Source organism: Hippocampus comes, unplaced genomic scaffold (assembly GCF_001891065.2).
Source record: "Hippocampus comes isolate QL1 unplaced genomic scaffold, H_comes_QL1_v1.1 scaffold99, whole genome shotgun sequence".
Classification (NCBI taxonomy): Eukaryota; Metazoa; Chordata; class Actinopteri; order Syngnathiformes; family Syngnathidae; genus Hippocampus; species Hippocampus comes.
Window position 1 is genome coordinate 492,212 of NW_017805134.1, and position 16,498 is coordinate 508,709.

The following is a 16,498-nucleotide window of genomic DNA, read 5'->3' on the forward strand; positions in this document are numbered from 1 at the left end:
GTGGAGCAGATTTCGTTGCTTGGTTCAGCCAAAGTACCCTAGCGCGTAACGTCTTTAGTTGTATCCGCTGACGAAGTTTGATTGAAAAATGCCGATCCCAAAGGATAATTGCTCCGTCGAATGGCGATTTTGTCGGCATGTTTTTTCACTTTTGTTGCATGATCTGTCAGTGCAACGCATCCACGTGAGCCATAGTTAATTAAGTCACTACAATACACACAATAAGCTTTGCCTGCTACGTCAAAGCTTATTGTCCAAGAGCTTCTGTAACTTCGTCGAACTTGGAACCAATTTTAACCTTTACAGTGACTTTTCTGTCAAGCCAGTCCAATCGGAATTTATTCTTGACATTTGAGTCAATTTCTAGGATTAAAGACTCCTGATCTTTCGTCAAAAAATTCAGAATTCCGCTCAAAACGATCCCAGAACAATGAATTTGCGAGACGAACAGGCCGCCATGAATCAGGTAAAACAATATGTTACATGCAATTTGATTGGTCCAATCGCTTGTAGTTAACCAATCGCTGGGCCGTATATAATCGAGCTAAGACTTCCGCAACAAATAATGCCTTCAGTGATCTGATTAGTTGAAGCTTTCATACACGTCCAATCGCAGGGCTGTTTACAAACGGAAAACTGAGAGACTGTTCGGGAGAGCTCGTGAAAACTCGACGATAAGGTACCTGACCGCCCCTAAAATTTTCTCAACGGATTTAGACGATTCACAAAAATGATCAATTTAAGAAATAAAACGGCGGATTTCCGCGGATCCGCGGAAAATTGCCATGTATGGTCATGTCAACTCACCTGCAGTGGAATCCACGTTTTCCCAAGCAGCAGATCCACCCAAAACGTCATCCACCTCCTTTAACTTGGGATACTTTCTGTTGTTTACCTGCAGAAAAATACAACGTTGACAGAATTCACCCAAAAGGTTTAACGTCATATGAACTGCACGTGTTCGACTCACCTTTCTCGTGACGTTGTGTATGTAGGGGCAAGTGTTACATGCAAACCTCAGGCACTTCTGGCCTTCTTCGACGATCAAAACATTCCCGCAAGTGGGACAAAAAAGAAGCATTTTAGCGAAGACCCAACGCTACTAACAGCTACACAGAATATCTAAAAAATAATAATAATAATAAAACGCCCGCGATGATTGTCATATAACGCTAGTAAAGATGCTAGCACATGAGTTTTGATTATTTCAGAATCAAAACACGAAACGTGAATAAGGCGCACTTTCTTTTAGACACCGGTCAGAAACAAGAGTTCGGAACCATATGATAATCACTTCATTAAATTTGACGGCGAAAGATAAACATTTCTTATATTTGTAGAAATATCCCAAAACCTATTGGGGAGGTTTTTAAAAATTAATACTTGAAAATGACACAAACTACCCAAATTTGATTACGAAGACATTAAATATCATGTCTTGATTATACAACGATACGAATGTGTTGTTTTATGATTATACCTCTGACTTTTATTTTTGTTATTAATTCTCATTATATGCGCTGTATGCTCAGGTATTGATTTTTCGTATTTCCTTGAAGAATGTTAGTTGATTGTAACGCTACATTTTAATATAATTGGACATAATGTCGTATCCCTCCCCCAAAAAAGAAGAAAGTAGTTATGTTGCGTCATTTCTGGTAGATCTGACCGACTTCCGTGCGTTGAGCTCTTGTTCAGGCCTCTTTACAACTCGGCTGGCGAAGATGGCGGATGCACAAGTATGTAAGAGAAAATGGCCTGGGTGTTGCAAACGACTTTTTACGTTTTAACCAACACACACGCCCAATTTTATTTAATAAACATTCGCATGCGGTTCTTAGAAAGCGCTAGGGGTAGTTTTTAGAAGCGTAGTAGATATTTTAGATGAGAAATTTGTTGTAACTCCGCTTACCCTCGTGTGACGCTACGCTAGCAGCCGGATTGCTAATGCGGTTAGCTTAGCCACCTTCACGTTCTCTGTAGCTCGTCTTAAAATCACTTCTGTCGTTGTTCTTGGTCGTGCTGTGAACGTGTGCATTTGTCCTTCTGCAGACCGAGAGGGCTTATCAAAAGCAGCCTACCATCTTCCAGAACAAGAAGCGTGTTCTGGCCGCTGATGGAGGCAAGGAGAGCAAAGAAAAGCTCCCCCGTTACCATAAAAGTGTCGGGCTGGGCTTCAAGACCCCACGAGAGGTCAATTTTCAAGTCCTGTTCAAGTATTAATTGAATCTGCAAGTGATGTTTTTCTCACGATGGTCTTCCTAGCCTGCAGGGTTTTGACGACGACGCCTTTTGGCAAAGCTGATGCGATTAAATGCGATCTAAAATGTTGCACTTCGTTTAATTAACTGCTATTAAAATGCTTGCTTTGTTTTGTCTCCTCAGGCTATTGATGGCACTTATATTGATAAAAAATGCCCATTTACTGGAAATGTCTCCATCCGTGGCCGTATCCTCTCTGGTCAGTATGTTAAAGGCTATCCAGTGATGCTTGTGAATTGAATTCGGTTCATGCTTGTAACACGAAGCATTCATTAACGGCACCATTGTATTATGTAAACTGTTGCTGCCCTTCAAATGATGTTAATCTCACGATGGTCTTCCGAGCCTGTGGTGCTCTGAGGACAAAACAGAACGACAATTCTGATGTAGTGTTGGGACAGCGCTTCCATGGTGGTTTTTGAAATGCATTTACATGGAACAGGAGAAGTGAACCAATCTCTTTTTTTCGTCAATGGATGCTACAGCTTCTTGTCGACTTTGAAACTTAGCTTGTAGCCGACGTGTGCACATTTTGAGCATGGCGTCTCTGATCCACTGGTGAAAGGACACTTTGATTAGCTTTCATCTCAAACTGCTTTAAACAACAAAGAGTATGAGGGGGAAGTGGTTAGGACTGCATGACTGTCCATGTTTTATGTTATTAGTTGTGTTCATTATTTTACTTAATGTTCCTGTGTTGTGTTTATTATTTTACTTTCTGTCAACTGTTTTGTTAAGCGCTTTGTTACAGCTGCCGCTCTTGTGAAAGCGCTATATAAATCAGCATGTATTGTACTGTTGACATTTTTTTGTGTTGTGCAGGTGTGGTCACCAAAATGAAAATGCAGAGGACCATCGTCATCAGACGCGACTATCTGCATTATATTCAAAAGTACAACCGTTTTGAGAAGCGGCATAAAAACTTGTCGGTGCATCTGTCACCATGCTTCAGGTACCTTCAATCTAGTCTTGGATTTCCCCAGCTCAATTTTTACCTCTGCGCGTGATGTTTTTCTCACGATGGTCTTCCAAGTTAAACTCTGACGACATCGCCTTACGGCATTGCTGATGCAGCCTTAATTCTTCAACAATGAGAGATGGTTTGGTTATTTTTTTTTCTTTTTGCTCAACGTTTTTTGTTCTTCCCCTTCTCTAATGCAGGGATGTCTCGATCGGAGACATCGTGACGGTCGGGGAGTGCCGACCGCTGAGCAAGACAGTGAGGTTCAACGTCCTCAAGGTGACAAAGGCGGCTGGTGCCAAGAAACAGTTTCAGAAGTTCTAAGACTGGAGAGAGAAATGTCACCTTTCAATAAACTGTTTGAATATGATCTTTGATTTGTGTTTTATTCTTTGAATTGCACGGCTAACATCCTACCAGCTTGGCAAGATAAGATGGGCTAAAGTATGCTGATTAGTCACAACATTGGGTACATCGACATATCTAATGAAAGATGCCCTGTACCAAAGACTTGTGTTTATCGATTGCCACTCAGCTAACATGGATTATTGTGCTGCGGTGAACACTAAACTGAAAGGTTTTTAACATTTTGGTTAGAGCTGTCAAATGTTTAAGTAGACATCCAAATGCTAGTCATACTGTGCTTTTGTAAAAATGAGCTATAACCTGTAGAAATGACGGCAATTTGACCGTTTCGAATAAATATTTCAGACTGTTGGTTGTCTCAACATTTTGCAGTTTGCTGCTATTTTCTCTCATGAATATATGCATAAACATTACCAGGGATTGGAATTGAGTGTCAAATGTGACACGGTTTACTGGACATTGAGCATGTCATTCTTCTAAAATTTGCTATTAACGCCCCAAAAAAGTTGGCTTGCTACGAATGGTGTCTGTAAGCGTCCAAATAGCAGATATGCTTTCAAAACTTAGCTTGTAGCAGACGTGTGCACATTCTCAGCAAAGTGAAAAGGACACTTTGATCCTCTCCTCTTTCATCTATAACTGCTTCAAACAACAAAGCGGTGATTAAGATTGCACGACTGTCTGTGTCCTATGTGTTTTGTTGTTTTGTTTTGCTTTCAAGATGGCGTCGCGAGAGTGGCTGCCTTTCCAGCAGCTCCTAATTACTGTATTTTGTTCTTCTACTTCTTCCTCTCATAACTTTGCTGCTGTGAAGTGGGAATCTCTCCATTGTGAGACTATTAAAGGTTTTCTTATCTTATTACCTACAGTACATATTTAGCACTGTACACATAAGGAAGGTGACTCAGACAAATAATTTACTGCGTCATTTGCTTACGATTACTTTCTGTTGTGTGCATAGCAATGACTTTGTTGCTTGTCTTGTAGGCATTAAATAAAAATATACATGTACATACGAAGTGCAGCAAACGTATTAAACATACGCGGATGTCAAGAAAACTTAGTTCCCTGACCGGGAATCGAACCCGGGCCGCGGCGGTGAGAGCGCCGAATCCTAACCACTAGACCACCAGGGAGTGATGATATACACTCCGTCAATAACAGAATATAAAATTTTGATCTGTAGTCCCCAGAATTTGGCTTTTAACATCTTTAAATCAGTCTTTCAATTCATTAGATGTCAAGTATGTCGAACAACTTTGAAATGGAATTACTGTATATCTACTTGTCAGAAAGATGCAGTTCTCAAAATGGACACACGAGGTAGCTAGACCGCCATTTCAACCTTGAAGGACTATACAGTATACAGTATAAACACCAAAGAAATAATGACTTTTACCTCTATTATATTTCGACCATTTTTTGTTTTTGATTTCCTGAGAATATATCGTGTCAATATTTGAATATTTGTCTTTAAAGAATAAAACAAAACAAAACTGTACTTAAACATATGACCAGTGACGATATCAGAGCAACATATGATTTTACAATGCCCACTTCATTTGTTCCCCCAGAGCTGTATTGTTCAATTAAAACGTCTGACAGAGCTGAATATCAATCATCTGCATACATCGTTGAGTGTACTTTCCAAGTAAAACAAGTGAATTCAACTGGCAACTCAATTCGCATGAGACGTTATTTCCAAGATCCAGATCAGCGTTGTTAATGCTTCACTTGTTCGCTTTTGTTGTCTTTTAAACGAATGTGTGCTGTGTTGTGATTAGGGAGACGCTGGCTGTGACTATGTGACCTCTTTCCTATTGTGCACACCGACCGACAAGCGTACTGAGGGCTCAATATAGGCTGAGCTGCCGATAAGTACATGCAAATGCCTCAATAGGCAACACATGTCATTTGCATGTGCTGGAAGCCTTGACACACTTGCTGAATTGGGAATCGGGCAAGAACCTCCCTTAAATAATAAGCCTCAGGCCTTCTGTCCTCTCTGGGCATTATTATAAAGCTACAGTGAACATCAAGCCAGCTACATTTATAACTTTGCTCTAGTTTTTTTTAAAGCAAATAATTGAGAGTAGGGTCCCAAAACAAATTTGCAAATAGGTGAATTTCTGAAAATGTCAGAGTTCACTGTGTATGCGAATGATGCAGATATAAAGTGGTTAAGCTCAGCTATGTTAGAGCTCATAATGGCCGCTTCCGCTTCTGGCAAGAAAATATTGACCTAAAGTGGAATGTTTTGGCTATAGACTGCTCTTGTACTCAGGGGTTTTCCTGGTGCGGGAGGTTGGGAGGGTCTCCAAATAACAGGCCACTCAGCAGGCCACATGAATACATCCTCCCACTGAGTGTTTGCTTGGGGGCAAAGGTCTGATTGACCCCCCCCCCCAAAAAATGTCTTTATAAATGCAAGCCGGCATTCTTTAAACTGTTTGTTTGTATAGCTGCAGCTTATCAGCATGTTTTCTTGGACGCATTTCTCAGACAGTCAACACAAGTTTGTTACGTTTGTAGCGGTACAGTGGACAGCATTTTTCCAACATCATATTTACTGGATAAAACGTGCAAAAGTATCGGACAGTTGGGCTTTTTTTTATTGTTCTTGGTGCAAAACAAACATGGCAATTATTTGTCAGATTCTTTTTGCTAATAATTACAGAACTCAATCCATCCATATTTTTTCCCCTGCTTATAATGTTCTCCATTATAATATATTGAAAATAGGAAAATTAGAATAAACAGATGCAAATATAATTGAAAATGAATATTAAATATACATATTTTTAATCCATGTGTCCTCCATTTCTACTTGTCATTCTGTTCAAGGTCATATAAATAAATAAAGACATTTATTTTCATACATATTCTGACTCTTGACAAACACAACGTTAAATTTGGTACCTCCCTGACAGTGTCAAAATGATCATAATTGACTTTGTAAAAACACAAGTTGGATGTACTTCAATTTCGCAGGTCTAACAAATGTTGTGTCTACTTTAACAGACCAACATTCCATCGGGCAGCCGACATGCTGACAGTCAATCAGTGTCATGTGGCACGTTAGCAGTCCCGCTAACTCGTACGCAGCATGCTCAAAACGCAAAAGGGTTGAGCCCACGCTGACCACGATCAAAACACAGGCCTTCTGTAGGCCCAGCAGGGGTTAAGGTGTTTGAGATTGAGGGCATTAGGGGCGGTCAGTGGGGTCGTAACCCTGCTCATCATCATCAGGGCACCGCTGAACAGATGGAGGCTACGACATAGTGCTCGCTCATGTGATCAATGTGACCCGCTACTGCCTTGACTAACTTTCGCATCAAGGCAACAATTGTCTTTTCACATTATTGCATCGCTTGAGGCATTTGGTGCTAATCTTGTGATTGGATCTTGATTTGTCACAAATGTGTAAATGCAAAAAGATGTTTATTATTTTAATATTATTATTTTTAAGATTGTCAAACTAATAATATAACTTCTCAACTCATTTTTAAATGACTGTAACAATATCAATACAAAAAAAACTCCAGTGTGCTAGCTAAAAGTTGTGTTTTTACAAGCTAAGTCATTTCTGGTACACACAACAAGATGTCTGTGGACTGCACTACGGTGCCACGGTGGGGTCAAAACTCCACATCTGGACTTGTCATTATCATCTCTCCTCTTCTGCCCGGCGACAAAAAGGATACCAATTTGCCCGGCGATGTAAACACACACGTACGTACGTGAGGTACACTAATTAAGCGTGTCGAGATCTATGCTTTAACGGTCAAAAGGTGCCGGTCACGGTTATCGTGTCCTAACTGATTTAAAATGCTTCTCCAGATGTCTCCATTACTCCGCATGCTCACATTTCGGACTCGTAAAAGTTTTCTGACAAGCAAGCAAAATGATCAAATGGGCAGAATTCAGCATCATGCACCACAACAGTCCGTATCAATTCCATTAGCTGGTTATTTACAATGGTAAGCTGTGTGTTCTACCTCAACTTTGATGTGCTGTGTATTAGTGACACACAATTCAAATTCCATATAGACATCTCCATTTTAGGCGCCATGTGTTAAGCACATCAAAGGTTCTAAACATGGCCGCCATGCATTGGCCTCCCTGGGGTGGGCGCATACTGATGGTGGCCTCACGACTGCGCACGCAGCGAGGTCTGGAGAGCATTTCTAAGTGATTTCAGAACCTTATTACTGACAGATTGGAGTGGGGAGTTGAAATGCATTCATGTATGATAAGCAGCAAACCTGAACCTAACCTTCGCTTTGCTGAACCTAACTGCACCTTTAACGGTTGCCTTAAAGCTAACGCTAAACTCAGTGCGTGTCATAAGTTTTCATGCGTGACGGACTGTCTGCAATTACTTTTGCGGCAATTTGAAAATGGAGTCACAGGAAAATAGCGTCGCGACGTTGCAGATGTGAGGACCAATCAAAACCAAGAAGTATCACATGATCATTCACGACAAAAATAAACTTTTCCAGGTAAGCGTGATCTCGAGCTAGCATCAAGTCGTACCAATAATACAGTATATGCAGCACGGTAGACGGGAGGAGAAAATCATTTCAAAATCTATTTTAGAATAGCAAATAAAATGCTGGAGGGGCTTAACTGGGGGCTACACAGATTTCCGATGAAGCGAGAGCACCCCCGTAGCCTCGGTGTAGCGCCATCTCTGGTTGCTGACTAACTTGTCTTGCGATTTTCCAGTTCAGTCACGCTCATGAACCGATCCAAACTTCAAACCGCAACTCTAACCCCACTCGAACCGCAACCTTACCATTAACCCTCACCCTCACACTTGGGATGGCGTGCTTTGACCTGACCTCAATCACTCATCCCAACCTGAAGCTTCTTCCACCAAGATTCCAGTAAACGAAAGACATCTCAAATCCTGCAGCTTGCGCTTCTTTGTTGCCAAAGATTCTCCTTTGCGTCTGTGTTTGAAAGTGCAGCAAAGGCGCCGCAAAGTGGAACACTTGAGAGCACAAAACGGTAACAGAAGAAAGCCCGAGGAAAGGCCCCGCAGCCACACAGCGAGTTTGTGTCACCGCACTGAGCGGGAATTCAGGCCGGCAGATGGTGGGGCCGAGACCCCCCGAGGGCCCCGAGGCAACGCTACACCCTGGGACCCAGATACCTAATCAGACCCATTGAGTCGCTCACCTGCTGCTCGGGCCGCTCACAATGTTATCTCATCTCCCCTGACCTATTGTGGGCTCCCGTCGGTGGTAATGACTAGCCAGGGGAGCCCCTGGCCGGCTGTCCCCGGAGAGAGGCGGGACCATGGGAAACGTCGGCGGTAATCCATTCCCTGCATCTTCTCTGCTGGATCGTGTTTCTCATGCTTCTGTGCGCTTTGATTTAGGCGGCTTATGCTTGTTTTTGCATGTGGACGTTTGATGGTTTGAGATAGGAGGTGATAATCGGCGTGCTTGCAACTGAGCAAATCCCAGTTAACCAAACCAGAGTCGGACGCTAGTCGCGTTTAGTAATGTTTGTTGGTTGTTTCAGTTGAAGGGTTAAAATACAACCAAATACTTTTTGACCCCAAAAGGCCACCGTAGGTCTTGGTGGAGGAATGTTAACGTGTCCATGAAGACATTTGGACGCATTTCTTCATTCCAGAATGCAAATGGTGGATCCAAGCCATCCATCCATCACATACCTTCACTTTTACAATGGAGTCAGCGACTTTTTGAGCCTTACTTTGCTTTGAGTTTATGTTTCATGAGCCATTGTTGTTGGGTCACAAAGGGAAGGAAGTTAAACCGAGACGTTCACGGCAATACAACGAAGGGGGAAAAAAAGAACAATCATACCGTTTGGCCACAAAAGAGAACTAAGAGATGAATGGGAAAGAAACTCACCTCATCACTGTCACTTGCTTGTCTTTGTAGTTACACGAGCAGTGTGGAAAGCAGCGGTTCTGTGTCAGTGCAGAGACTTTTGCTGGGTGGCTGCTGAAGACACACAAACATGCATAGTTATTGTAAAAATCCAGAAAATTTGTCATGAGAATTGCCTCCGATTTTAAAGGAAGGAATTCCTCCCCTTCCCAAATGAAAACGGACCAAAACCGATTCACAATGACGCCAGATCCCTCCATGGTGGTCATAGCCCCGGTTTGACCTCGGGGGGTGTCCGCTGATAACCCTCGTGTGTGCCATTGTGCGCCTGGCAATGCGAGCGGTCGACCGTGTTTGTGTCAAACATGATGGAGATAACAGCCATTCCAAAGCATTCCCAAAAGAAGAAAAAAAAACAATCATAAATTCCCATAAGAAGTCATGCAAGTAAATCTTATCTTCAGAAGAGATAGCATTTCTTAAAGTCCACTGGGAAAAAAACAAACAGGACACAAATAAATATACTATTCTATAAATATTCACAGGCATATACTTTTTATCCTCTGCAAAGAGCGACAATTATTGATTTTTTTTTTTTTTTACTGAGCAATTGTGGCCATCTCCTCCACGTAGCTGTGTATTATACTGCCCCCAGGTGGCCAATGTGCACACACCAGGAGCAGGACAATGTCCATTGAAATGTGACAAAAAATTTTGATTTCTTTAGATTCTATTTAATTGTGTCATTATCGCATAGTTTCATAAAGACTAAAGAGGTTACTGTTCTTATATAAACACACACACACACACACACACACACACACACACACACACACACACACACACACACACACACATATTGGGTGTATTTTTTGGAAGGTTGGAACAGATTAATGGCAATTCCATTCATTTCAATTGGGAATTTTGATCTGAGATGAAAAAAAATGTTTTCAGTTACAAATGTCGTCACAGGACAAATTAAACTCAAGGCACCACTGTTTCATCGCCTTTTATGCTACAAGCTGGACATGCTAATGTGCGAACGAGCTGTTCCCTGGATTTTCAACTTTGATCCTTGATTCTAGAAATGCCAAATATAAAGACCTGACTGTGTGTGTTTTGTTTTGTTTTTTTCAAAGGGAAAATTTAGTTCAGTAGCATTAGCATCACCGCAATTAGCGTATTAATCAAGTCGCACACTCATTGGTTTTGGCGAATAATGTGACCAGATGTTCAGAACTTAGATCCGATCAATGCACGCTTTCATTTCCACAACTCCGCTTGAAGCACCGATCAGTCACATCCCTTATCAAGGAATCCACTTGTTTGCTTTTCATTCACAGTGGAAAAAACAAGGGAGGGTGATTTAATGAGACACGCATGGAATAAAAGAAGAAGAGCGGGAGTGGCGGGGGGGGGGGGGGTGATCAAAGCTGCTCAACCGCATCCTCGCCCAGTATAAACATCACAGCAGAGTCAACTTCCTCTGCTCGCACTGCTGCACACACTTCCTGAGGGGATCCAGCCACGGCATCACATTGCACGGCGTACTCTGTGAAAAAGCTCCCATCATCTGTCCTCTCGTTAGTCTCGTGCTTCTATTTTTGGTCACAGACGCCAGGACACATGTCTTCACTTAATAAGTAGTTGTAAACAATACTGAAGTGACTTTTTTTTTTTTTTTTGCTTAGAGATTATGTTTTGTCATCATAGACTTTGATTCAACATTCTTGTTACTGTCTCCTTTCCAATAGATGACTTTCTTCAGCCCTCACTTGCTTTGATTTAAATCGGAATTTTTCCCTTGAATCGTTTCATACTCCACATATTGAAAATCGTATCAAATCGGACTTCAAACATGATTTCCCAGCTCCAGGGCCGCCTGACAAACAAACAAAATTATCAAGATTCTCTTTAGCCGGATACACTAATTCGATTTTGTTCATTGGATTATTTTTGATTCCCGGATTTTCAACGCAGCAGATTGATATCTCCTGTGGCCTCAGTCCAACTGCAACAACCCTGCCGACCTCCAGCGTCCATACCCTCAATGACCGCGGCGAGTGGGAAAAATATGCCACGTACGGCTAAAATTGAAGATGTGATCGGAGAGGGGCGGTGAATGGGAGAACAGTAGATACGTGAGAGTTTTCGCAGCTAGCGAGTCCCACCCAGGGAGGCCGGAGAGGAAGCAGTGCAGCTGGAGGTCAAAGTTAACAGGCTCTCTTGATAGTCCACTGTTTGTCCTCGCATTATTCTAGTCGACGCCAACACACTGAAAAGATCTTGACCTTGGAGTGAGTCCAAGGACTCTTTCTCAACCAGGACGTTTTTGTTGGTTCCCTTAAGGAGATGATGAACGGAACAAAGCTTGTGGAAGAATAGTTTTAGCAATTTCAATATGTGGCATGAAGGTTTAGTCATCCCAACTACTGGCATCCCATCCGCCATCTTTATCAAAAATTATGCATTTGCAAAGATAATAGTTTTACTGTCAAATAAACATAAAACAAAGAGAGTTGCAAAAGCGAGTGCGGCCTTCCTTATCTACGGCATTCTTGGCACACATACGTGTTGAATTCAGTTAAGACCGTGGAGTCACATATTGCCACGTGGACTAGGGAAACGTCGCCACCCTACGTGAGCGCGGCTAAAATATAAAAACAAGCAACCATTTTAAAGCGATTAGACCTTCTTCCTTCCGCATTTGGCAGAAAAAGTTTCCAACGGCCAGGTGTCGATTTTTCTGGCTTAAGTTAAATAGTTTGATCGGTGAAAGTTCCCAAGAAATTTTTATGGATCTTTTAATATCGGAGCAACCTACTAACTAAGTCACTTTCAAGGAGTTGAGAACGTACTCTTCATTTGTCTCGGCATAACTTTATCGTACCGCCCAAGTAACACACGTAGCTGTACCTAATAAAGTGGTCGGGAAGTATCGCTCCGTGATGCTACTTCCACCGCAGGCGATGCGAGCTCGGTTTGCATCTCGCAGACGTCAAGGAGTCTTCCTGAAGATGTCCAGGTCGGGGTCAGGGACAGTGACCCGGGAAGTCGGGAGCTTTTCCGTCAATACTGCAGACACAAAAGAGGAGTCAGGGAGGATGGCGAACCGTTTTCCTGCTTCTGTTATTTTGATACGGGGGCCTACCTGTTTTGCTCTCTGCTCACGCACTGATGAGGCTTCCATGTTTGCATTGGCTCGTGAGCGTACCTGCGTTTTTTTTGTTTTTGGCAACAATGGGTTCAGTAGCTTCGTCAGCCACTTTTTTCCAGTCTGACATTGACACAGGATAGGACACATCATTAGGTACACCTGAACTCTCGCTCTCTCTCTCTCTCTCTCTCTCTCTTTACAAGGAATGTTCCCCATCAACTGCATATGGAACGAGTCTATGCATGCTTTCCTTCATATTCCTCCTGAGTGGAGACACAATGGGCCCCAAAATGCATATATAATCGCGACCCTCCTGAAGTTCAAGAGTTCTTGCACATTCTGCCACTCCAAAAAAACGCCCTCACATCTTGACCCGGGGGTTCTGACCCGGCTAATGTTATACAAAGCATCCTTCAGAGGCCAAGAGGTGAGCCTCTGGCCTGGCAGCATTATTGTTGCAACGGCTCTTTGTGGTTGATCCAAGAACCCTTGGAGGCCAGGACAATGGGCCTTTCACAACAAAAGAAGACTGAGAGCTATTGTGTTTGGAACCTCTGGAAACAAGTCTCCCTGGGCCATTCTGATAAACCTCACTGATGGGACTGTTTTCTCAAGAGATGAATGCAGCAAAACAGTAAGTTCTGCTGATAAACAAGACAAAGCATTAAAAGGAGACAGACTGTACTTTTGTTTTTTTTTGGGGGTGGGGGGGTCCCAGGTGCCGTAATAACATGTCTCAACATATTTTTGTCAAAATATTTTTGCCCCAGGATCAAGAACTATGTTCATTCTCGGTTTCCGAGGACCCATAACACAATTTCCCCCATTTGTTTGGGGGATTTTGTCTCATGAAACCAAAGGTTCCAATCTGTATACGTTCCCAACCACACCCGAAAGGTTTCTCGCCCTCAAAAGCACTCCAGGGTACACCAACGGTCCTCCAAAAGTACTCAGTTCTGGGGTTAAAATGCACCGTACCCCCAGAAAGGTCACCCTAAACAATGAAAGGTTCATCCAGGCCACAGGAGAATCTTTATGTGACTGGAATAGTCTCTTACAAGGGCCCAGCAGGCGGTGATGCTGCCTGTCGCTATGGTAACCGCTGCTGTGTGTCATTAGAGACGTTCTCGTTTGCCCTGACCCCTTCCCACAGTGGCGGCACACTTCCCCCCCTACAAACCCCCCACAACCCCCCCAGGGAGATTTTGCACGCAACATCTGCCCTGTCTGACACCCCCACCCGCGACCACCACCAGCCCTCAACTGATACCCCTCACCCCTCTAAAAGGCAGAATAAGACCTTGGTGGATATCCACAAGCACCTGCTGAGAGTTGTATTGATTTATTTATTTCATTGGGACAGTGCACATTAAACAGTGTAAATGTGGCGGACTTAGCATCAATGCTAATTTAATAAATGCTAGGTGAGAGGTCAGCGCGATTAATTGTTGTACACCAGACAAATGCCGACATCAGCTAGCATTAATACGGTATCTAGCTAGCTAGACGGTTGATAGATCCCCGATTTGGAAGTTGATAACGAATGAGTGCGATTTATTTCTTTCGCAAACAGCCAAGAATTGGCCTCAGCTAGCATTAGCATCTGCTCTACTCCCATTTCCATAAAGCTGTCTCTCTTTATTAAGCTTCTACTTCAGCTCTTGTGACTTATCTTTTGGTGGTGGGGCTGAGGGTTTAACACATCTGCTGTCTCCGTGTGAGGCAGGTCTGCGAACAGAGGTGCTTTCATTGAGCCCAGAAAAGGAGTAGCAGGGTGGGTGGGGGGTCTGATAGATAGCCCTTCATTCCAATGGAAAAGGGTGTGCGGGTATAATGGGAAGAATAAGGGAAGCCATCAGTCCAGCACACCTCCTCCTTCATAGCCTCTAAACATCCGTTTAAAAGGCTTAAACAAGCTCGGTTGCAAGTTTCCCGCCTCTGAGGTTGCCGATTCTTCTTTTTACAATGTCTTGTGACACACGAGGACAGAAGTAATGGGTGTGTTTTGCTTTTCCTTTGGCTTTTGTTTGTGATACTTATTCCACATGTCACCACAGAATGGTAGTTATGGCAAAGAGCACACAGAGGATCGAATGGCAACCACTGGTTGCTCCGTACAATATGTCCAAAGCGTTAAGTCAGCAACAATAATTGACTGTCACAGACGTTCAACTGATATCTAAAACTGTGAATGACCTGGCCCGTCCGTCCGTTTTTTTAAAAATCATACATGGTCTTTGAGCACAAACGTTTGCCTACCCATGTTAAATAGCATTTGGGAGTAAAGTGTCATTCCCTGTTTGGGAGAAGGCAAACTAGAGTTTTCATCCACGGGAGTGGTGGGTCATTGGGCGTGGATGGGTGACAGGATGTTTACTGCAGCGCTTGGGGTGCAGCAGCAGCAGCAGCAGGGATGGGGGACAGCGCAGGGATGGAAAGACAAAAGACAAAACAATGCCCTATTTAAAGACAGCTCACTGCTGTTTATAGAGCGCCCTCGAGCCCGAGCGGCATGATGACAAGTCTCCTCCTCCCGTCCACACGGCGCATATACAGAGTGAGCCCTTGCTATTAGCTGGGATTAAGGACCACGCCTGAAGAGAACATTTGCATAAAATGCGAGAGGGTGAGTTCTTCAGAAAATATAGCTGTTAGTTAGGTTCTACTTATTAAAAAATGAGTGACCTTGTTGACTGTTTTAGACGGACCGAGAGACAGCAAAATCCCAAAATCTGAGGTCCTTATCCATTGAAGTGCTTATTGTGACATCTGCGTGGGAGCAAATAAATCAATTCAAACTGGGCTGAAGCTGCAAGATCACTTAACAGCTCGGATGTATTTTCTCGAATCTCGTAAATGACGCTGCCATGTGCACGGCGCTATACCAGAGCTCACGCACACCCCACCCTGGTTTTATTGTCTACGCGCCGGCGCTGAGATCCCTCGTTTAAATCTAAACAGACACTTGCGGCGCCGCTAACAAAGGCTGCCATTGTTCTGGCCCCAAAGGAGAGCATGTGCTTTTGCTAATGCCACACTCTCCGGGACAACCTTGGACATTCAGCCTTTTAATCAAAGAGCGCCGTCACGCTTGGGTGACTTCCTCCGAGGTGCCTTGAGGTTGTGGGAAAAGGGCCCACGAGTGAGTGTGGCCTCCATCTTTGAGGGGGGGGGGGCGGCACTTGATGTTAAGGAATTAACTGTAGGGCTGTACTTGGTCGCGTGACTTCATACCGGCACTTGTTTCCAGAGACTTGGTCCAATTCCTCAGGCGTAATTTGAATTTGGTTGATGTAGGGCGATATGTTTCCACATGGTCTCTGAGAGCACATTTAGTATTTCTACTTTATTTGAATGACGTATGACTGCCAGGGACGCGTGACTGACTTTACAAATCGTGTGGGCACATTTTTGTGTTCAAGGGCCAAATTCGATTTTTAAAACACAAAATTTATTTTTAACCTTAACCGTACAAAACCATTTTCAAAGGTCTTGGGGCCACAAGCCGTTCATTGCCGATTCATTTAATGATATGATATTGATGAACCAACTTTATTTATATTGGTAAATGTAAACAGTGTTCAAAAAGTTACCGTATACTTCCTTTTTTTTCTATTTTGTTTTTTCAGGTATCATTCAGACAAAAGTGTGGGCATCAGCATCCAACAGAAGTTTTTCTATTTCTGACTGCAAGTCAGCGCCAGTTTGAGAAGCTTTGTAGCCATCAAACCGCTACAACGCGTCATACAATTCACGCATACATGGCTTGTCTTAAACAAAACCTGCTCTCCGCAAACTGCACAGCAGAATGCCTCATACCAATGCTAGCGCTAATGCTAGGTCATAAATATCCCTGAACTGGTGGCCTATTTCCACAGTTTTGTC

General features: G+C 43.2%; 2 protein-coding genes, 1 long non-coding RNA gene and 1 other non-coding gene across 4 annotated transcripts in view; 1 reads left to right on the forward strand and 3 right to left on the reverse strand.

The window, feature by feature from the left end:
* The window catches only part of polr3k (polymerase (RNA) III (DNA directed) polypeptide K), a 4,126-nt gene extending 2,869 nt beyond the window's left edge, over positions 1 to 1,257 (reverse strand). The window contains exons 1-2 of the mRNA XM_019866510.1: positions 971 to 1,257; positions 808 to 895 (exon numbers count right to left, since the gene is read on the reverse strand). Coding sequence (XP_019722069.1) covers positions 808 to 895; positions 971 to 1,081 — 199 coding nt within the window. The 5' untranslated portion in view covers positions 1,082 to 1,257. The remainder of the gene's footprint in view (positions 1 to 807; positions 896 to 970) is intronic.
* A 371-nt stretch (positions 1,258 to 1,628) lies between these two features.
* On the forward strand, positions 1,629 to 3,593 carry LOC109513819 (40S ribosomal protein S11). Its single transcript, XM_019866509.1, has 5 exons — positions 1,629 to 1,739; positions 2,053 to 2,193; positions 2,386 to 2,461; positions 3,085 to 3,214; positions 3,424 to 3,593. The coding sequence occupies exons 1-5, from the start codon at positions 1,725 to 1,727 to the stop codon at positions 3,545 to 3,547; spliced, it is 486 nt and encodes a 161-aa protein (XP_019722068.1). The 5' UTR covers positions 1,629 to 1,724; the 3' UTR covers positions 3,548 to 3,593.
* Positions 3,594 to 4,653: 1,060 nt separating this feature from the next.
* trnae-cuc (transfer RNA glutamic acid (anticodon CUC)) lies at positions 4,654 to 4,725 on the reverse strand. Its single transcript has one exon. It is a non-coding gene; the product is annotated as a tRNA-Glu (tRNA).
* Positions 4,726 to 9,478: 4,753 nt separating this feature from the next.
* Positions 9,479 to 16,247, reverse strand: LOC109513705 (uncharacterized). Its single transcript, XR_002167849.1, has 4 exons — positions 15,092 to 16,247; positions 12,608 to 12,733; positions 12,373 to 12,531; positions 9,479 to 9,567 (listed from the first exon to the last, which is right to left on the reverse strand). It is a non-coding gene; the product is annotated as an uncharacterized LOC109513705 (long non-coding RNA).
* Between the last annotated feature and the right edge of the window lie 251 nt (positions 16,248 to 16,498).